This window comes from Lynx canadensis, chromosome A2 (assembly GCF_007474595.2).
Source record: "Lynx canadensis isolate LIC74 chromosome A2, mLynCan4.pri.v2, whole genome shotgun sequence".
In the NCBI taxonomy this organism is placed as follows: domain Eukaryota; kingdom Metazoa; phylum Chordata; class Mammalia; order Carnivora; family Felidae; genus Lynx; species Lynx canadensis.
Window position 1 is genome coordinate 75972008 of NC_044304.2, and position 22333 is coordinate 75994340.

The 22333-nt window shown below is 43.7% G+C and overlaps 1 protein-coding gene across 12 annotated transcripts in view; it reads left to right on the top strand.

Annotated features, from left to right (window-relative positions):
- Nucleotides 1-22333, top strand: part of NRCAM (neuronal cell adhesion molecule) — a 258429-nt gene that overhangs the window by 199136 nt on the left and 36960 nt on the right. For 7 of the 12 annotated variants that reach the window (XM_030307737.1, XM_030307742.1, XM_030307748.1 and 4 more), the window contains 9 exons: nt 471-655; nt 2111-2242; nt 10131-10274; nt 13370-13481; nt 14992-15158; nt 15251-15398; nt 17636-17760; nt 18211-18240; nt 20055-20156. In XM_030307737.1, coding sequence (XP_030163597.1) covers nt 471-655; nt 2111-2242; nt 10131-10274; nt 13370-13481; nt 14992-15158; nt 15251-15398; nt 17636-17760; nt 18211-18240; nt 20055-20156 — 1145 coding nt within the window. The remainder of the gene's footprint in view (nt 1-470; nt 656-2110; nt 2243-10130; nt 10275-13369; nt 13482-14991; nt 15159-15250; nt 15399-17635; nt 17761-18210; nt 18241-20054; nt 20157-22333) is intronic. The other 5 variants (XM_032592377.1, XM_030307749.1, XM_032592378.1 and 2 more) reach the window with 1 other exon arrangement.

A 22333-nucleotide genomic window follows, 5' to 3' on the forward strand; every position in this document is an offset into this window, starting at 1 on the left:
CCATGAATTAGCATGGGGCTGCTTGTGTGAAAAGGTAGCTTATGGACTCCAATACAAGGTTTTGAGCATTATTTTTTCAATGTTTGTTTATTTATTTATTGAGAGCAAGAGCAGGCAAGCCAGGGAGGGGCAGAGAGAGGGAGACAGAATCCCAAGCAGGCTCTGTGCTGTCAGCCCAGAGCCCAACGTGGGACTTGAACTGACAGAACTGTGAGATGCTGACGTGGGCCAAGATCAAGAATCAGGAATTGGATGCCTAACAGACTGAGCCACCCGGGTGCCACACCCCCCCCACCACCTCCACCCGGGGGGAGGGGGGGGAATTATTTATAACAGTGTGATGCTAGTTACAGTGTCTTTATATTTCTCATGATCTTTATACAAACAGTTTGTTACAAACTTGCATGAAAATTCACCCTCAAAAGCAATTAGGTGAACTTCTCTGTTGTAACATTTATTTATTTTCTCAGGCCTACCCCGGTCATTTACTGGATAAAAGAGGACGGCACGCTACCCACCAACCGGACATTTTATAGGAACTTTAAGAAAACTCTGCAGATTATTCAGGTTTCAGAAGCAGACTCCGGAAATTACCAGTGTATAGCCAAAAATGCATTAGGAGCAATCCATCATACCATTTCTGTCACGGTCAAAGGTATATAATTGTTTCAGATGTGTTGCTCTTGCCTTCATGAGAACTCGTAAATCTTCAGTTTAATATGCTTCTGATTATATTCTTCAGTAGTAATAAGTGTAAATTTATATCAACATTCCCAATACCTTGACGCTCTTCACATTACTATTTATAATGCACCTCAAGCCGGTTAAAAATTCTCTCCCTCAAATCTTCCTCACAGAAGAATTCTGCTTCATAACTGTAGAAAGAATGAGGGAAATCGAAAATCGCCATTAAAATCCCACGGTTATAACTGCTGCAGGCAAGAGCCAGTAATGAAAGCTGAGATTAGTGGATAAAACTTGAAGGAGAAATAGGGTATCTGCATAGCCTCAAAGTGTTTCTTCTCACACACACCCCCCAAAACTTAATTACGGAGGGGGGTTTAACACATGTCCACAAATTCTTTAGCATTCCTTTGGGTAGGAGATGGAACTGAATTTCCCTGCCCTTGAGTGGGGGCTGAACTTAGTGACTCACTTTTAATAAATAGATTATGGAAAGCAGATGGATAGTCGCTTTCAAAGGAGACACGTGATAGACATGGCCTCAACCAAGTAAGCCAGGTTTAACATAAGCTGCGAGAAGTCATGTTGGTGTCATGTATTCCCTGAAAGATGGGAATGACCCTCACCCCAAACCTCAGTGTAGAGAAAACGTCAGACAAACCCAAGTTGAAGGACATTCTACGAAACAACTGATCAGCAGTACTCTTTAAAAGTATCAAGGTCATGAAAGACCAGGAAAGACCAAGAAACTGGCAGATGGGAAGAGACTGGTAAGGAGACAGGATAAGTAAACACAATGTGGCGTCCAGGACAGGGTCCTGAGACAGAAACGAGGCATTGGTAGACGAACTGGAGAAATCGTAATAGAGGGTGTAGTTTAGCTAATAGTATTGTACCGATGTTAATTTCTTGTGTTGATAACTGGACCATGGTTATGTAAGACCTCGCTAGAGAAAGCTGGGTGAAGGGCTCACGGGGCACTCTATACTGGCTTTGTGACTTCTCGAAAGTGGGAAGTCTTTTGACTTGCTTCCTGGTTTTATAATTAGGTGTATTCTGCAGGACTCAGAACTTAAATTCATGCTTCTCAACACGTCTCTGTACTGTAAATTGCTCTGCCTGTTTTGTGAAATCTGTTACCTCTTTCATGCCTGATGAATTTAATGTAAAACGAGATGACATTTGTGGCACAAGGGTCTAGAAACAATACACAGTCGTCTGTGAATCTCTTTAAACATTCTTTTGAAAATCTCAAGTGTTCTTTGGGACATCGCTTACAAATCTACCCACTCTTAAGCAAATGAAGCTAATAGATGTTTTGCAAAATACTTATTCTTTATTATTAAAATAGTTCGACATACTAAATTTGCTAGAATACTTGCATGATTGAAAATTTTGTGGGTTTTTTTTTCTTTCCTTAATAAAGCGGCTCCATACTGGATCCTGGCACCTCAAAATCTTGTACTGTCCCCGGGAGAGGATGGGTCGCTGATCTGCAGAGCTAACGGCAACCCCAAGCCCAGGATCAGCTGGTTATCGAATGGTGTCCCAATAGAAAGTAAGTTTCCTCGCCTGGCTCTGGTTGTCGTCTCAGCAGGGAACACAGTGGGAGGGTGAAATACCGGTGGTTAAGGAAGGAAGCCGTGTACAGTTAACCGGTGGTTAAGGAAGGAAGGTGTGTGTGGTCTTCTTTTTTCCCCCGACCTCACTCACCACCCACTGCTGCCTGCAGGAGACTGCACATTTTCCCCTTCTTGGAGTTCACACCTTCTCTTACATCCAGAGAGAGAGAGAGAGAGAGAGAGAGAGAGAGAATCAGCTTTTGTTTAAAACCCAGACTCAATGCTTATTTTATGACCTTCGGTAGTCCTTAGGACTGAATAGTCTGTGCTCTTAACGTGATGCTGTGTGCTGATGGGGACTTGGCAATATTCGCCGTGTTCTACGTGGGCCCTACGAAGAATGACAGGGTCAGAAATAAACAGGACTGAAAAGCTCAGATTATCTTTTTCATTCAAAATGTCAAGTGGCTCAAGGAAATGTTGTAGGAGTCCAGGGAGATGCGGGGAAGGCTAGGGATAGAGCCGGGGGATGTGGCGAGAAGAAGAAACACAGCTGTTGTCATTTAAAGAGTTCTCATTCCTAAGCATAGCCGGGATGTTCCTAAGTTCTGTGGTCTTCAGAGGCTGTCCTGTTTAGAGCCCTTCAAAGAACAGGTCCCCCGACCGTGGTTGTATGCTGGACACTCCATCTTCGCTAAGTTTTCCCTCCCCAAGTATGCCGAGGTCACCTCGAGCAATACTGGCTGCTGTGTGCCACCTCGTGAGCCACCTTTCCTGGACCGCTCCCGGCTTGCTCGCTCTCAAGCCAGCTTCCCCAGCCTGCCGCCGTGCCGCCCAGAACAGTCCCCCAGAGTGTGGCCACAGTCCTGTCCTCTGATCTTCTAGCACAGCAAAGGCCAGTTTTATAAAACCTGGTTAAAGGCTTAAAGATGAGAGAAGGCTTGAGGGTTATGGCAAAGAAAAAACAAACAAACAAACAAACTTAAAATGGATATTGTATCTCCTTGCTCACAGATTCCTAAGTCACAGCCATCCACAGAGATCCCACTCGGTCTTCTTTTTCCCCCCGACCTCACTCACCACCCACTGCTGCCTGAAGGAGACTGCACATTTCCCCCTTCTTGGAGTTCACACCTTCTCTTACACCCAGAGAGAGAGAGAGAGAGAGAGAGACAATCAGCTTTTGTTTAAAACCCAGACTCAAGATCACCCTCCTAGCCAATAGTATAATAATCTGCAAAGATATTCTTAAGTTTATTTTTATTTATTTTGAGAGAGAGAGCAGGAAAGTGCAAGAGGGGCAGAGGGAGAGGGAGAGACAGAATCCCAAGCAGGCTCCAAGGCAGGGCTCGAACTCATGAACCATGAGATCATGCCCTGAGCTGAAACCAAGAGTCAGACGCTTAACCGACTGAGCCACCCAGGCACCCATGAAATGATATTCTTGAGTCACAATGAAGACAACCTTCAGGCTTATGAAGCAGAACACCTTTGTTCCTCATTACCTCTGAGCCAGAATCAAAAATTTGTTCTACTTTTACTTGACCAAAAGGTCCATTAAACTGGCTTTCCTGAAAGAGTCTTCACCCTGCGATGGATCTGAGAGCTACCAGCAGATGTTAAATGGCTTAGTCCCCATTTCTCACTATCAGGGTCTTACAACTGTGGGTCTAAACCAAGTAAGAGCTCCCCGTTCCATGCTGTTTATTAGGAATTTGTGTCACACTACACAGCACTTATCAGATACTCTAAAACAGACAGTCTGTGGTTACTGTAAAAGGAAGTATGTTCCGGGAAGAACACAGATTCTAAAGAGGCCAGGGGCTGGGGCTTGGATATTTCCACTCTCAGTTTTAACCACAATCAGGATCAGGAAGAAGTGCAGAGAGTACCTTGTGGTTGTGCATTGGGAAGCTGTTGCCAGGAGAGAAAACAGAGACGGTAGGCATACAGCCCAGACCTAAAGAAGAAGTTTTATGGTGCGGTATCTGATTTGCTCAGGAATGCATAAACAGTGGCAAGAAAGGACGGGGCGTGCTCAGTACTGTGACGGCACATCGTGCAGCTAGGGGGTTCTGTGCCCTTTACGGAAGGTTAACTGCACACCTGAGATCTGGCCTCAGGGGGACTGACAAGTGGCAAGGGCCGTGCATCTCACCCCCTGGCGGAAAAACCAGGGAGCTAGGGAAGGTTGGAAAGATAAACCCCTTCCTGATCCATGGTTCATAGTCCATCCAAACCTGGCACAGGCAGCGTCTCTCGGGGAGCCTTGTGGCTCCAGTTGTACTAAAGGCTTTGAAATTCACTCGTAGACACCCCTTTAAATGAGCTATCTGCGGGGAGCAGCAGTTGGGAAAGGCCTGCCTGGGGAGGGGAGGCGCAGGACGGCGGCCCTGAGATATAAGTTAGGCCCTCTAGAACCCCAGACCATCTGATTAGGTCCCGAGCAGAAAGAGTTAGAACAGAATCTCCCAAATCAGGTGCCAAATTAGTTCATTTCTTCCATCCCGAAAGTATGCATCAAGTCCCCGTTGGAAGGACAGCAAGGAGTTGAGCAAAGTTAGGATCAAGATTCTACGGTGCCCACAGACCCAGGGTCCCCCGACCTCTGGCGTGCCTCAGAGCAGTCCCTCTGGTCCACAAGCGGGGAGAGACACCATGCAGCGTGGCAGCAAAGCAAGGGCCCTCCCTCGCCCACCAGGCTGCCCCGCGGTGCCGGGAACAGGTGCCATATGCTTATACCAAGGTGATGTGAAGTGTCTGAATGGTGGCTCTCTCCACATCTGGTGGCCAGGCTGAAAGTGCATGGGTTACTGTGTGGAATCTCATTGTTGAAAGGTGATGGCCTGAGGCACCTGGTGGGGACCCTCATAGCTCTCTGCACAACGATACCACAGGGCCCCCTTGTTCCCTACTAGCCCCAGCAACTGATCCGTCTCCCAGTTCTGCTGAGTCTTGCATAGCTAAGTTCAAAGCGAACCCTACGTGTCTCCACCTTGTGTTGCCCTCCCCTGATCCAACAGAAGGAGTATTTGAGGAAGAAAACTGTCAAACAGTCGGTAGAAGTTTGAAGAGTTTTGTGCCTCTGCCCTTTCTATCCTGGTTGATAATTAGCCCATGAATCTGGAGGCCCCTAAACAGAATTGCCTTTGAGGTTTGGGAGCCATTCAGGACATGGGAGACGGGCTTCTTTCTCATCTGCAGCTTGTTGAGCTGTGCACCTGTAGATGCTTCCAGCAACGAGGGAGCGGTGGTGGGAGGGGGGGCGGTGGCGGAGAGGCAGGGTTGGCAAGGGAGAGCAGTCTGCTGCGGTATACGGAGGCACAGAATGGGCCTGGTGAGGATTCCTGACCTTCAAGGGGGCCTAGAATAGACCCCGGACATTAAATGGGAACATAGGCCATCTGGCAAGAACACCCTTCCACCTGAGAAGCTTCGGAAACCTTGCGGGGGGTGGGGGGGGGCAGGCAGCTGCTGAGGGTGAGGGTCAGGGAACGGCCGTGTCTCTGCAGCATCATGCAAGGAGCTGTGCAGTGTCCCCACCAGGTGCGACACAACAGGGGACCACACTACCAGACACACCGCCTCCCCACTCCTGACTGTGGACAATCACCTAAGGACAGTGATATCTCCTAGCTCAGCAGGCCCTGGCTGCCAAGGGCACATAGACCCTACAGAAGGAGAATCAGCATCACGGAGAGGGAGGTGTAAGACTAGGGCTCTGTTAACAGAGTACTACTGCGTTATCGATTTGTGACTGCATTTCAGGACTGGAATCTACTGTCTTAGAAAACTGGAAGAATTAACTCAGAAAAGTGTCTGGGGTCTAATCGCAAACTCTTCCAAAGCCCTGTCCTCCCAGGACTGGCCAGGTTGCTTTAAATGTTCCTTGAAGCAAAAAACAAGACCAGACTAAGTATGGAATTTGCCTTAAACTACCTAAAATATTTTTTTTAAAACAATCTACAGAAGTCAGAGCAAAGAACAGCAAAGTACAGAGCTGGCACCGGAAGAGATCTTTGATTTTATTGTGTGACCTGCAGTGTGTGGGAGGGTGTGAAAGTAGCACCAGAATCAGGAAGACGACGTCCAAGGCCAAGGCCATGGACGATGTGAACCTGTCCCTGTCTTAAGAGTCAGCAGATGAGCCTAAAACATGTAGATCTTTAATCGTCCCCTATTTGAGTAGTGCAACAGCTCAGATTCTTCCAGATGGAGCACATACAGGATCTCACCATCATTGTTAAAAGGTCCCTTTTCTCTAAGGGATGAGGAGGGGAAGCAATGAAAAGAATGAGAGTAGACAGATCTCCTGTGGCCACACTTCTGTATTTGGCTGACATCAGACGGAGAGATTGAAAGCCAGGAGCACAGGAGAAGCTGCCAGGGGCGTGGAGGCCTGGTCCAGGCTGGTCCCCAGATTCCACCAAGGCATCTCCCTTCTCCCTTTTCTCCAAAGGAAAGGGCTCAGTTGGCATTCCCTTCTGGGGGATGGAGTAAGCAGACGAAGGAAAATCTCCATCATGGCCAAATGTTCAGATTTCAAGGAGATGTTTATAAAGTAGACAGACTCAGAAAATCTGAGCCGTCATCTCATGCTAAACCACCAGGTGCTCCAGTCTCTAATTTCTCTTCTCCAAAGTGCACGTACTTTCTAGTTAATCCACTGCATAAAGTTCTTTTTGAAATAAAATGATGCAATAGACACAAAACTATCTGTTAAATTGATAGTGCTCTCTACACATATGAGGTGGCAATAATTATCATTCTCCTTATGTAACTGCTGGAAGCATTTCTAGGTTTGGCCAGCTGTGTCAGGACAGTTGGAATAAAGGAATGTATTGTTGGAAAGATATCAGCCCAGTTCTGAACCTTATCTTCGGGGCTCTAAATTGTACATGATGCTTCTATGCTCAAATTTCTTTCTTTGTTGTTCATTGATAGCAAAAGAAGTTGCTTATTCCCAGAATTAATCGTTATTCCTTTGGATAACTGGGGTTTGGTTGCTGGAGAGTTACTCCTATCCAGTAGCCAGCACACAGAATCCAAGGGCTTCCAATATCTCTACACTAGCAATTTTCTTCTTTATCCAGTACCGACTGAGCCTCCATATGTCACCGCGACAGTTCCCGGGTTTGTTTGTGTTTGTTTAGTTAAAGTACTTAAGGAAAATGTAGCCCAAATCCCCGTGGTGAGATATTAGCTTATTCCCTACTCTTACCTAAAGGATTTATTTTATTCCTAAACCCCTTGCCAAAAAATAAATATTTGAAGACTGCTCCATTAAGCAGCAACAAGGCAGGTACAGTCAAATGCCTTTCAGGTAAAGAATAGCATTGAGATGAGTTGACAGCAAATAAAAATGCAAGGGTGGGCTACAAAAATGCTTTTTAAAATGGTTTATGTTGTGATTCATGAGTTCCCACTGAGGGAAGATTGTCCTCCTAGCTTCATTGGTTGAGCTGGTCTTCCGAGTTCGTGGTGATGTATTTTTATTATAGTTTAAAAAAAATAAACCATAACATAAAATTTACCATCTTAATCATTTCTAAGTCTACAGTTCAGCAGTGTTAAGTACATTCATATTACTGTTGAATAGACCTCAAGAACTTTCTCATCTTGCAAACCTGGAGCTCTATGCCCATTAAACATCACATGGTGGTGTAACTTTTAAGAGGTCCATACACTCAAGGAACGTGAAGAGCTCTCCTCACATATCCAGAGAGATTCAGGCCAGGGCTCTGCCCGAGCATCATCGCTGTCTGAAATGCCCAGACACTACTCAACCGGCCCCCCTGCTGCCTACAATGTCCGCTGAGGTGCTGTCAGAATGGTGGGCACTGAGAGTCCCCCAGAGTGGCCCAACACTGAGTGCCCAAGTGCTGGGTCCAAAACTGCTGAGCATAGCTGACAAAGAAAGAGATCCTAGAAACCCTGCTCTGTTCCAAAAGCTTTGCTTGGATGGATGTCACTGAGAGTGGGTGAGTCAGAAAGGCCCCGGTGATACTAGACTTGGGGTCTGGGACAAGGACCACGGGTGGCCCCGGGGTATACTGCATTCTCAGGGTACCTGGCTGCCTGCCACAGCCATAGTTTGCTTCCTAGGCCAGTGTGACATTTCTGTCCTCTGCTGTCATGTATTGATGCAGTCTTTACCCTGTTAGAGGGATTAGAACTTGTATTTATCTTCTGGTTGGAAGAGCATGTTTCTTAAGGCAATTTTGAAATATTCAGTCATAAGCAGCAGAAAGGAGCTAAGAAACCAACTCAAAGGATCCAGGCATCCCCCCCATCACTAGTGAGTTAACTGGAGTATCTAAGGTGATTTTACAAATTAGCTATTAGTTGTGATCGGAGTGTCGAACAACCACATACAGAACGGTCTGACGGTAAATTTTCTGTGGTTTGAAGCCACTAATTTTGTAACTTGCTACAGCAGCCGTGGAAAACAAACACAGCATGCGTGAGCACACTACTCCAGATCCACATACTAAAACAAGGATGAGTAACTATAGTTCTGTTTATTTGTATGAAAGTGAGTTAATAAACCACCGATGAACCAAACATTTGAGACTTGCAAGGAATCAAAGTGTCCAAACGCGGTGATAAGTATGTCTTAGACGCACATCTTCTTTTCTGTCATCAAAGAGAAAAAAAAAATGGTGTTTGGAATGGAAGCAAAGGCTTCTTTCTTAAATGGGTCAAGTTGCAAGAACGGCTTTTGGAGAAAGAGTGCTGTCACTGAGTGTTGAGTTGGATCAGTGTGCTGAGGCCGGTACCTGTCAACCCTTTCAGTGTGCTTTTAATGCAGTGTAAGGTCACAGCCTAAGGTTCAGCACTCGCAGAAGGACATTTATCTCCAGGAGCACTGCACTTCTACGTTGCTAGGCATGGCCTGGACTAAATTCTCACCTATTAGGGTACTCTCATTCCACTGCAGTAAGGATCAGTCCCAGTCCTGACTTTGGTTTTTTGGTTTCTAGGTTTTTTGGTTTTTTTTTTTTTTGGTTTTGGTTTTTTGGTTTTTTTGTTTTTTAACATACTTGAGAGGTTTAGCTAAAAAAACACTCTCTTTAAGAGAAGTTTCACATAATCTGTTTCGGCCTCAGGAATTTCCGATTCAGGAAAAGAAATGTTTGCACATTTGATTATTGGCCCTGTATGTTTATGTATGTACCTATAAATAAATAGGTATTTATTTATATTTTAGGTATTTTATTTATATATAAGTATAAATAATATATATATTTCTATTTATAATATAATAATATATAATATATATTTAAATAATATATATGATAGATAATATAATATATAATGTATAATATAGTATATATAATATATAATATAATATATAATATGTAATATATAATATGTAATATATAATATTTATATTTATAGGTATTTATTATTTATCTATTTATGTCAATGAGAGGCTCGTAAAAGACACAGGTTTGGATGGGCTAGAGGGTTTCTGTATTTTCAATGAGCGTTTGCTGTCTCCTCTCGATAAATTAACTCACTTTTTCGTAAAGAACCACAGTTTCTTTGTGAAAAGGCAACGCCTTCCTGAATTTGTATTGCTGTTTTCACCTAACTTGTGCTTCCCCCCACTGCCGGATCTCTCAAACACGATATTCAGTTTTACGGACTGAATCCACTCAGGACTAAATGAATATCGAGCATAACCCTATGCTGACACGTGATAACTAAAATCTGAGGAAGAAAAATGATGGTTTCTGCCTGGGTTCTCAGTCTCCTCCTCCTTACTGCACATACCTAGATTTGTGTGTGTTTCTGTCGTACTTACTATAATGCAGACCTCAAACTGCACATCTTCTAAGCAAAGAGGAATAAATGCGTGCTTTTTGTTTTTACACCCAGTTGCCCCTGATGACCCCAGCAGAAAAATCGATGGCGATACCATTATTTTTTCGAATGTTCAAGAAAGATCAAGTGCGGTGTATCAGTGCAACGCCTCTAACGAATACGGATATTTACTGGCAAACGCATTTGTAAATGTGCTGGGTAAGCGCTCCCTTGATTACAGAAATGACAAGTTCAGTGAATGACTGCTGTAGTCTTCCATTCGTTCAGCAAAAATATACTGAGTACCTACCATGTGCAACACACAGAGGACTGAGAGCTAGGTGGGGTATATGAAGGTGGATAAGATACAGACCTTGCCATGAAGGCTATTATACTCTGGCCTTGATGTTCTTTCATAAGATAGTTCTTTTTTTTTATATATCTATTTATTTATTTTTGAGAGACAGAGCAGGGAGGGAAACAAAGAATCCCAAGCAAGCTCCACGCTGTCAGCGCAGAGCTCGATGCAGGACTCGAACCCATGAACCTTGAGATCATGACCTGAGCCGAAACTAAGAGGCGGCCGCTTAACCAACTGAGCCTCCCGGGCACCCCTATAACACAGTTCTTATAGTGTCCAATTATTCATTGGATAGGGGCCCCTGGGTGGCTCAGTCAGTTAAGCGTCCGACTTTGCCTCAGGTCATGACCGCACAGTCTGTGAATTCAAGCCCCGCATCGGGCTCTGTGCTGACAGCTCAGAGCCTGGAGCCTGCTTCAGATTCTGTGTCTCCCTCTCTCTCTGACCCTCCCGCGTTCATGCTCTGTCTCTCTGTCTCAAAAATAAATAATAAATATTAAAAAAAAAAATTAAAAAATATATTCATTGGATAATTAACCAGATAGGCAGGCAGCTCCGTTCCCAGTCAAATGCTCCAAAGGAAAATAGCATTCATCTGCTTTTAGTAACGGGATGTTCCTGCTGTTCCATCTTTAGGAACTGGGAAGTTCAATAACAATTTCATGATTCTGATTTTTAAAAAATAAATCATTAATCATAATGTTTGGCCTTTATCCTAATCACAGATGTACATTTATTCATCAATTCTTAGCAATATGTTTAGAAAACTATGATACAGTGAAACATCTTCCGAAATGGTTGGTGTTTTGTTTTGTTTGAGTGTCATCGACACACAATGTTACATGAGTTTCAGGTGTACAACTTAGTGATTTGACAAGTTTATACTTGTTTATACTTCATGCTTCTATTCACCACAAACGTAGCTACCATCTGTCCTGACGCTTTGCTGTTAATATCATTGATTTTGCTCCTTATGCTCGGCTTTTTATTCATGTGACTTACCCATTCCATAACTGGAGGCCCATATCTCCCTCTCCCCTTCCCCCATTTTGCCCGGCTCCCTACCCCCATCCCCATCAGCAACCATCAGCTCTCTCTAGTTAACAGTTCTGATCCTGTTTTTTGTTTGTTGATTCTTTTTTTTTTTTTTTTTTTTTTTTAGATTCCACTTATGAATGGAATCCTATGGTATTTGTCTTTCTCGGTCTGATTTATTTCACTTATCATAATACCATCTTGGTTCATCCATGTTGTCTGAAATAGCACGATCTCATCCTTTTTATGGCTGTGTAATACTCCACACACACACACATACATATATATACACACACACACACATATATATACACACACACACACACTTTTACTTTATTCATTTGTCTATTCATGGACACTTAGGTTGCTTCCATGTCTTTTTTTTTAATGTTTATTTCTTTTTGAGAGAGAGAGAGACAGAGACAGAGACAGAGTATGAGCGGGAGAGGGCCAGATAGAGAGGGAGACACAGAATCTGAAGCAGGCTCCAGGCTCTGAGCTGTCAGCACAGAGGTCCAAACTCACAAGCCATGAAATCGTGACCTGAGCTGAAGTTGGATACTTAACCAACTGAGCCACCCCGGCACCCCACCATGTCTTGGCCATTGTAAGCAGTGCCACGATAAATATAGGGGTGTATGTATCTTTTCGAGCTAGCATTGTTGTTTTCCTTGGGTGAATCCCCAATAGGAGAATTACTGGATCATATGGTATTTCTATTTTTAGTTTTTTGAGGACCCTCCATACTGTTTTCCGGAGTGGCTGTACCAGTTTGCATTCCCACCAGCAGTGCACGAGGGTTCCTTTTTCTGTGCATCCTCTCCAACACGTGTTGTTTCTTGTCTTCTTGATTTTAGCCACCTTGACAGGGTATGAGGTGGTATCTCATTGTGGTTTTGATTTCCCTCATGAGGAGTGACACTGAGCACCTTTTCAGGTGTCTGTTGGCCATTCGTGTGTCTCCTTTTTTACAAGGCACTGGACACAAATTGCCTTTACAATTTTCAATCACTTTATGTTCTCATTTCTGTTGCAGTGTGAGCCCTGGGGCTTCTGCCTGGCTTTTTAATCCCTCCTCCAAGGATGATCATTGGGTACATCATCCACCCCCCCCCCCCGCTATCCCCCCGACCCCCCAGCCCAGCTCCCTAATTCCAAATTTGATTGTGCTGCATGAAATGGTTGGTTTATGTGATCATGATATTTCTCATGCTGGACAAAAACTACCAAGACATCAAGTTTGTTAAAAAATTTATGTGAGGATTGTTTTCACGGTGCCAGAAATTATATGTCAACTCTTTAAGTGTAGTAGACTCCCTTTCAAATGAAATTAAAGTCAGGAAGCCAAGCAGGACTTGGTATTTGTCCTTCATGCTTGAAACGAAGGGCAGGAAATCACACACAGAGCTGAGCACAATTACAATGTTGGTGGATGTTTAGGAGGAAGCTTGGATTTCTGGTTCTGTGTTTCGGTCACCCACACTTCGCTCTTTTCTGCCGCCTTGTCTGCTCACCACCACCCCTACCCATTCATTCTCGTTCTAACCCTGAGGTTAGGATGGGCCCATCAGCTAACAAAGATGTACTTGACTGCTATTTTTGTGCCAGATACTGACCTAGTTCCTGGGGAGAAAACAATAAAAGTCTCATTCCCTGCCTGTAAGGGACTCACAGTACAGTAGGAGATAGAGATAAATAGATCATTCAAATACTGTGCCTGAGAAAGACATGTGACAAGAGGTTGGAGAAAATGTGCATTTCTCCACCTTGACCGGTGGTGTCCTGCTAGAGAATGTTCAGGAAGAGGCATACTGATAATGCTTTACTATAAGCTTGCAATACAATACAAATACATTTAGGCGGGCCGAAATGTTTATTTTATTTTAATATTTACTTTACCTTTTTAAACTGTTTTCAGCTGAGCCACCACGAATCCTTACATCTGCAAATACACTCTATCAGGTCATTGCAAACAGGCCTGCTTTACTAGATTGTGCCTTCTTTGGGTCTCCTCTTCCTACCATTGAGTGGTAAGTCGTGGCTCTGTTTATTTTTATTTACTTATTTATTTTGGGAGAGTGAGTGAGAGCAGGAGAGGGGCAGAGGAAGAAGGTGAGAGAGAATCCTAAGCAGTCTCCATGCCCAGTGCAGGCCCGACGTGGGGCTCGATCTCATGACCCTAGGATCATGATCTAAGCCGAAATCAAGAGTTAGACGCTTAACTTACTGAGCCAGCCAGGCACCCGTCTATTTGTTTTTAATATTTACATTGGCTGAAGCCTTCAAATCTCTCTGTGTGTTGGATTTTCATTTAGTCCGAGAACGGACAGTGCAGATTCCATCATACTATTATTATGAAATTCATTCATAAACAGGTATAACTACTTGTTGTGTGCTAAATGCCTAACACATGTCCAGTCTGTTTAGCAGCACACTTTGTCAACCACAGAGGTATCTGGAAATGCATTTTTTTAGGTTTATTTTTTTATTTATTTTGAGAAAGAGAGACAGAGAGAAAGTGGGGGAGGGGCAGAGAGAGAGGGAGACAGAATCCCCAGCTGTCAGCACAGAGCGACACGGAGTTTGAACTTACAAACCATGAGATCATGACCTGAGGTGAAGTCAAGGAGTGGACGCTTAACTGACTGAGCCACCCAGGTGCCCCTGGAAATGTATTTTTTAGAAATTGAAGGTCCTCCCGTATGTTACAATGCCACGGACATCACCTGGGACTTCACAAGGAATGCTGGCTGGAGAGCTGATTGGGGACATTCCTTGATAATAGAATATCATTTGGGGTCAGAGAGAGGTCCTATAAGCTCAAAAACAGAATTCATTCCCCAGTGTTCATTTTTAGTGCCCCTCCCACCCGAGCTTCCTGATTTGGATCCATCCACGCTCACTGGTATCCTTTTACCGGTGTCCTGGTGAGGTCACGCTTAGCTTAGGTTGACTTTGCCTCACCCCTTTTATCAGTCCCCACTTCTGTATGACAATAGCCCGGAAGTTGAATGGACATATACTTTGTATCCATGCTCTATTGTCTTTCTTCCCCGAATAAGTTCTTATTGATACGAATCAAAAGTCTCTTTAGAATTCAAATCAAATATCTTCCAATCGAGATCACTTTAGAATTGTAGCCTGTAGACGGGCTTACAGATAAGTCCCAGTAGGGAGGAGATGTCAGAAAGCTCAGTCTTCATTTTGCCTGTTTTATCGTCTATTTAGAGGTAGAATAGATAGTGATGTATTTATGAAATATGAATCTCTGATACTGAAAATTAGAATTTGAGTATTTTGCGTTGTCACCCTAATGCTTCCACACCATTTCTCATTAAATCTTCCCGTTTTACATCCTGCCTTACATTGACCCCACTGACTTACAGGCATGCGATTCCGAATGTCTTGTGCAGATTCCAAACGTCTCTGAACTTGATACTACAACGCAGACCATCATGTGCTGACCTTGAATGTAGCATTTTATGTCTGACTTCAAATTATGGTTTTTTTATTCCCTTTGTGATACTCTCTGTAATGAAGGTTCAAGGGAGCTAAGGGTAGCGCGCTCCGTGATGATATTTATGTTTTGCATGAAAATGGAACTTTGGAAATTCCTGTGGCCCAAAAGGACAGTACAGGAACTTACACGTGTGTTGCAAGGAATAAGTTAGGAATGGCAAAGAATGAAGTTCACTTAGAAATCAAAGGTAAGGCAGAGGTAATGAAGCTTTTTCACGTATTATGTGGCTTTGAGCAAATTCTTCAGCTTTGGCGATGGATAACGGAAGTTAAATTTCAGATCCAACCAGGATCATTAAGCAGCCTGAATATGCAGTAGTGCAAAGAGGGAGCACGGTGTCCTTTGAATGCAAAGTGAAACACGATCACACCTTGACCCTCACCATCACGTGGCTGAAGGACAACGGTGAGCTGCCCAGTGACGGAAGGTATTTGAAGACCATTTCTTTCCTTTCTCTTCTTCGTCTCTTTAAGCGGCTTTGAACTAAAGGTTTATTGTAGAGTGACTTAGCAGAGACGTTTCTAAAGTGTCTGAAATCTGCTCTCTCCAAGAAAAAAAAAAAAAAGTACATTTTTCTCCCCGCTGCAAGATGCTTGGACCTAAGAAGGCATCGAGTTATTGAAATAGACCCTGAGAATGTTTGTTGTATCTTTGCGTGTTGGTCTCCTGGGCAATTCAGGACAGGAAAAACCTTTCAGGCCTTGGATAACTTCCATTGTCTTCTACTGTGTGCAGTGAAGTCTCGACAGATGTTTTCATTACCATTCTACAAATAAGCAGAAATACGATCGCTTTAATCAGCAGAGTGTGTCTAAATCCTTGTCGGTATTTTAAAGGACACTGGTTTTTATGTGGAGAGGGAATTTTCTTTTGCTTTCACCTAAAGCCAATAGAAAGAGAAGGGGGGGGGGAACCCACAGGCATCTAAAAGAGCCTGAGCAGTCCTTGAGCCTGGAATGAAATCAAACTCATACCTGTCTTCTGGTGAAGCGTCAATTTGACAGAATGGGTGCTGAGCTGACTATGTGAATCCTAGCTGGTCCAGGGGCCACAAGCATCGCCCCCTATGGGAAGAAATGCTGTGTGCTGGTGGGAATGCTTTCTGTGGTTTGCTTGCAAATGTGCCCAAACAGTGCCTGTCGCTTAATGGCCCCCCCCAAAAAACCCAGGTGGCCTTCTCTTCTATACCCAGAATTTCCATGTAATTCTATGCTTCCAGCTGGCCAGTTTTATTTGTGGAATCTAAGTCGCTAAAGATGAGAAGAAAGTAGGAGGAAATGACTGTCGCGTTAAGCTGGCTAAAGTTTTAACTTGGAAATTCCCTGCAAAGACAGTTAATGATTTATGGAGCCTCCTTAAAATCATGCATGAATCCAATTTACATGGATTTTTGACCTACTAATTTCTCATGCCAGCTAGTAACCTCTCGAGAACTCTTCATGGTGCTTGTTGGTCTCGGCCTCCTTATTTCTTGTGATAAAGTGGATACCATTCTTGGCATTTACTTTCTCCTATGAGAGTTTATGCATGTGGCAAAAATGGCAGAAAATTTCTTCAGTAAGTGATAAATTATTTTTTTAATATTTATTTATTTTGAGAGAAAGAGAGAGAGCACAGTGGGGGAGGGGCAGAGAGAGAGAGAAAGAGAGAGAGAGAGTCCCAAGCAAGCTTCACACTGTCAGCGCAGAACCTGATGTAAGGCTCGATCTCACAAACCGTGAGAAATCAAGAGTCAGATGCTCAGTTGACTGAGCCACCCCGGCACCCCAATAAATTATTTAGAAATACACACTTTGTTAGAAATTGAGCTGGGGGGCGCCTGGGTGGCGCAGTCGGTTGGGCGTCCGACTTCAGCCAGGTCATGATCTCGCGGTCCGTGAGTTCGAGCCCCGCGTCGGGCTCTGGGCTGATGGCTCAGAGCCTGGAGCCTGTTTCCGATTCTGTGTCTCCCTCTCTCTCTGCCCCTCCCCCATTCATGCTCTGTCTCTCTCTGTCCCAAAAAAATAAATAAACGTTGAAAAAAAAAAAAATTAAAAAAAAAAAAAAAAGAAATTGAGCTGGATGGGTGGTGTTTGAATGTTTCTTAGCAGTAGAAGCCACGGGAAAGCCCACTAGTAAGGGTAACTGCAGCTGCCCCCACCTCACCTCTGGGTGCCCCTGGTCTTTAAGGAAGTGCCTAAAACTGCAGAAGGGTGCTTGATAAGCCTTCAGACCAGACAACTTGACATCCCTTCCAACCCAGGGTTCTAATCCCCTCTGTCTTCCAACTTTAAGCTTTATCAAAGTGATACATATTTTTTGGATTTTTGCTCTAATGAGCTGCAAATCTATATCATCTTTCTCTCTTTTTAAAAAATATTTATTTATTTATTTTGAGGGAGAGAGAGAGCATGAGCAGGGAATGGGGAGAGAGAAGAGACAAAGAATCCCAAGCAGGCTCCACACCGTCAGCACGGAGCCCAATGCGGGGCTCGATCCCGCGAACCGTGGGATCATGACCTGAGCTGAAATTCAGAGTCAGACGCTCAACCACCTGAGCCACCCAGCCGCCCCATCTTTCTCTGTTTTCCACTTCACAGAGCCTCTTCCGTGCCGGCAACGCAACCATCCGTCGTGTGTGGCTGGATGTCCGTTTCAGCTGCTCTGAACATGTTTTCTTTGCAGGTTCACTGTTGACAAGGACCATTTGGAGGTAGCTGATGTGAGGGACAGCGATGGTGGGGCCTACACATGCGTGGCCAACACAACTCTAGACATGGTCTCCGCCAGTGCTGTGCTTAGCGTCGTCGGTAAGAGTGGGGACACACAGGGCACCACTGCTGCCCCATGTTAGGCTAGAAGGAAAACTCAGTAGTAAATGTTTGCTTGATATAGTGTCACAGTTGTGTGGGTCAGTTAAATACGTACATTTTTCTTCTTTGAAAGATGCCTTGAAGGCAGTAATTTCAGTGTAAATATACCAATGTAGCGGTGCTGGAATAAAATGATGCTTGCGCATATTAGTGATACTTTTATAAGAAAATTGGGTGAAATAATGTACTTCTATTTAAAATTGAAGGACTTCCCCTTCCCCCCCCCACCAAGTTGTGACTACATGTTTACAGATGCTGTGTCCCACAGTTAAGCGCACAGCTTAGCGTTAGAATCTGAATCATGTTCAGTCTTTGTCTTCTTGTGCTATCTTATATCTTTCCATTCCTAATTTTGATTAAAATCCTTTATATTAATGTCCTTTCTAGCTCCTACTCCAACTCCAGCTCCTATTTACGGTAAACTAATATGAGTCTTCTTTCTCTATTTTCTGTCAAACAAGTCCACATTTGCAAAAAAAAAAAAAAAATTACTTTCTTTTCTCTATCACATCATTGTGTTTCTTTAAGGAAAAGGGCTCTGTCTGGTGTTCTGGTGCATTCCCTATTCACTGCTATGAATCATTTCTTCATGATAGCTCTGGAATGCTTCACTGAATGTATTACCGCTCATGTCTAAATATTTCATGTGTTGTTCTTTTTTTAAAAAAAATTTTTTAACATCCAGTTTTTAAAATTTTTTTTTGAATGTTTATTTATTTTTGAGAGAGAGACAGAGACAGAGCATGAGCAGAAGAGGGGCAGAGAGAGAGGGAGACACAGAATCTGAAGCAGGCTCCAGGCTCTGAGCTTTCGGCACAGAGCCCGACACGGGGCTTGAACCCATGAACCGTGAGATCCTGAGCTGAGCCGAAGTCAGATGCTCAACCGACTGAGCCACCCAGGCTCCCCTTTCATGTGTTATTCTAAAGTCATCTCAATTGATAGAAGTCCCTCTTTGATATGATCCCCTTGTAAAGTAGCATAGTGCTTTTTCAAAAGCTGCCATCCACGTTTTACAGAATGAAAACAAATATCTCAAATACCATTCCACAAATTAGGTTTTCATTTCAGTCTACTCCAAGTTGTTTTGGAAACATAAATGTTTTGGGATTCCATATTTGAGAAATTTTCATAGGAAAACAATGGCTGTTTGGAACAACATTTGACTATTGTCTTAGAGAAAACCAACTCACTGTGTTTAAGAAACATAAATCACTAAAGGAGGACCAACATGAAGGCACTTCCAAGTTGTGTGATTTTTCCGAGTCTGGAAAATAAATCAGAAATTATTTCCAGAACTCTTTTTGATTAAAGAACCCTCATCTTTAGTCAGCATATAAATACAAAAATTAATTTTACAGCATAAACTCAGCTGAATTTCACAGAGTATCCTTAGTTATGCTGTAGAACTGCCCTTGGTAGACATTTACTGTTTCTTTACTGGTGGGAAAGCAGTGCCCATAGTTCTATGGCCTCTGGTTCCCCAAGGGCTACAATCACGCCCAAGAGCAAGGTCAGGAAAGAGCCCAGAGGGGAATGTAAATTCTCTGGATCTCGGAAGTACCTTTAGAAGAAACGGACATGCTTCTGGGACACCTTCGTCCAACAGGTGTCTGTACCCTAGTGTCCTCTGAGGGTAAACACACCGTGTCCCCATGTGCCCGACCATTGTACTGAGTATCTGCATGAGGTACACATGCTGAGGGCTACTTACAGAGCAGCAATCTGAGAATTCCCTTAAAAACATAAATACTCTCAAGGAGCTCCAAAATCGATCACTTCCCGCGTTTCCGAAAGAATATTTAAGCCTTCTTAATCAGCAGTCCCTGTGCTTGCCTGTATTTGTGTTTCAGCATTTGCCATTCTCTGTTTCCCATTTATTAGAAATTAAGCTTCAGTGTTATTTTTTCTGTCTGCGCTCCTTCATGTTTATGAGAAGACACACCGAGGGTGCTGGTGAACCACGTAGGCCCTCCCCACTGGTTTTGGTCACACGTGATTCGGTTTCATTGGGAAAAGAAGCAAGCAGAACTCATTGATGGGTTGTCCTGGGTGTGCTTGTGTGTTCCCAGCAACCTCGGCTGTTGGCACTTCATTTCCGTTGCATGCTCCCTGACTGTTAAGTGTGCTGTGTCTTTAAGATGCACCCCCTGTGAATGGTGTTACAAGTAAGTAAAAGACAACCTCATAAGGATGGATGGCTAACCGTGGTGTGTATGTTCGGTCTACAGATGTCCCAAATCCTCCCTTTGATTTAGAATTGACGGATCAACTCGACAAAAGTGTTCAGCTGTCATGGACCCCAGGCGATGACAACAATAGCCCTATTACAAGTATGTCGTGTCATTTTCTTTGTCACTGATCAATTTCACGACCATTTCTGAAGTACTTTATCACGTGTGATTGAAATTCCTTACAGAGATATTTGCTGGCATTCTCTGCTTCATTACCAATAGAACAGAAACCTTTATAGCTCCCCTCTCTTCAGAGCCTGGGTTATTCCTGGTTACAGCTTCTGGTAGAAGATGTTACTTAATTGTTGATGATGTTAACTAACTAAGCAAATACACTTTCATTTTGTGTACGAGATCCAAAAGAATCACCATAAATTTGGGGCGCCTAGGTGGCTCAGTGGGTTAAGCGTCCGACTTCGGCTCACGTCATGATCTCACAGTTTGTGAGGTTCGAGCCCTGCATTGGGCTCTGTGCTGACAACTCAGAGCCTGGAGCCTGCTTCAGATTCTGTGTCTCTATCTCTGCCCCTCCACTCACACTCTTTCTCTGTCTCTCTCAAAAATAAATAAACATGAAAAAAAAAAAGAAGAATCACTGTAAATTTCCACCATAGTAGGAAGATGTACGCTACTCATTTTGCCTATTAATGTGGGAGAAAAAGGTAGGAGGACCAGGCACCGTCCTGCCAGTGTGCATATTAGGAAACTGAGATTTGGTGAGTAAAGTGACTTTTTAGACCCACAGTTGGTAACAGAGCTGGGTGTGGACATTAAGTCCATCACCTTCCAGTACGGGCCTCTTTCTTCCCATCAGCCCCTGCTACGAAGAGGCTCATTCCACAGTGTCCAATCCTCGCCGTGATGATGCTAGCCTAGGGAGTTAAAGTCAAAGGAGGAGCCACACTATAAGGACACTGGAAGAACTTAATAAAATTAGACTCTAGATGTGCTTAGAAGTTTTAGAACTGAAGAGATACTTCAGAGTATCACAGGCCTGTGATATATTATTACCTTCAGGTGTATGCTGCAGGAAAACTAAATTCCTTTCTGATGACTACCCCCAGATTACTCTGAAATGATGTGAGTGTTGACGTATTGCACCTGCTGGTAAAACAGACTATTTCTAGTGCAATTCAACAGAAGCCTCCTCTCTGTCTTGTGTTATTTAATGGTGTTCCTTTCTCAACTGAGTTTTTAGTCCTTGACCAGAACACTCATGCATTCATGCTGAGTCTTCCAGTTAATTAAATACAGTAGCTGGATTTAGCCACTTAGGATGCTTACAGACTCTTTGTACCAATGTTAAAGTGAGACCATTAGATTTCAAAGCATTTCTACTCTTTCATTCATCCACTCATTCATTCATTCAATAGATATTGATTGACTGCCTATTATGAATCAGACACTGTTTTACAACAACATAGTCAAAAATCTCTGCCCATATGGAGCTTGTATTTTAGCAGAGGGAACAGAAATGATGTAAAATTAATAATATATATCATGTTGGATGTAATATGATTGTATGTGTATGTACATACGTAAAATGCAATACACATTGTATATGTGTATGTATATACACACACATATATATGTATAGAACGCGCACACACACACACACACACACACACACTACTCAGACCTTCCTTCAGGAAAGAACCTGCCACAAGGAGTGTTGACATCAGGCTCCTTCAGCTGCACCTTCCCCAAGGATCTGCTTCAGTATGCATGAGAGGCCATGGTCTTCCTGAGCCGCTGCAGCAACCAAGGGGTGGACTGTGAACCGTGCAGGTCTTGCAGGCCGTTGTAAGGGCTGGGAAGTCATGGGAGGGAGTTAAGTGAGGAGTGGAGTGAATCATGGTGGCTCTTCTACTGAAGATGGTCTCTAGAAGAACAAGAGGGGACGCAGGGAGACAGGTAGGACTGCAGTTCTCCGTGAAGTACCCCGTAGAACCTCAGCAAACTCAAAGGGTGCCTCGGGGTATTTTTTTAAATTTTTGATTTTTAAATTTTGATGTTTAAAAAACACAGTCAGGGCGCCTGGGTGATCAGTCGGTTGAGCCTCCGACTCTTGATTTTGGCTCAGGTCATGATCCCAGGGTCATGGGATCGAGCCCCATGTCAGGCTCCATGCTAAGCATGGAGCTTGCTTCAGATTCTCTCTCTCTCTTTCCCTCTGCCCCTCCCCAACTTGCTCACTCTTGAAGATAAAAATAAATCAATTTAAAAAACACAGTCACATATGTTACATACCACATGAAATACTAGCTTGGGGCCGC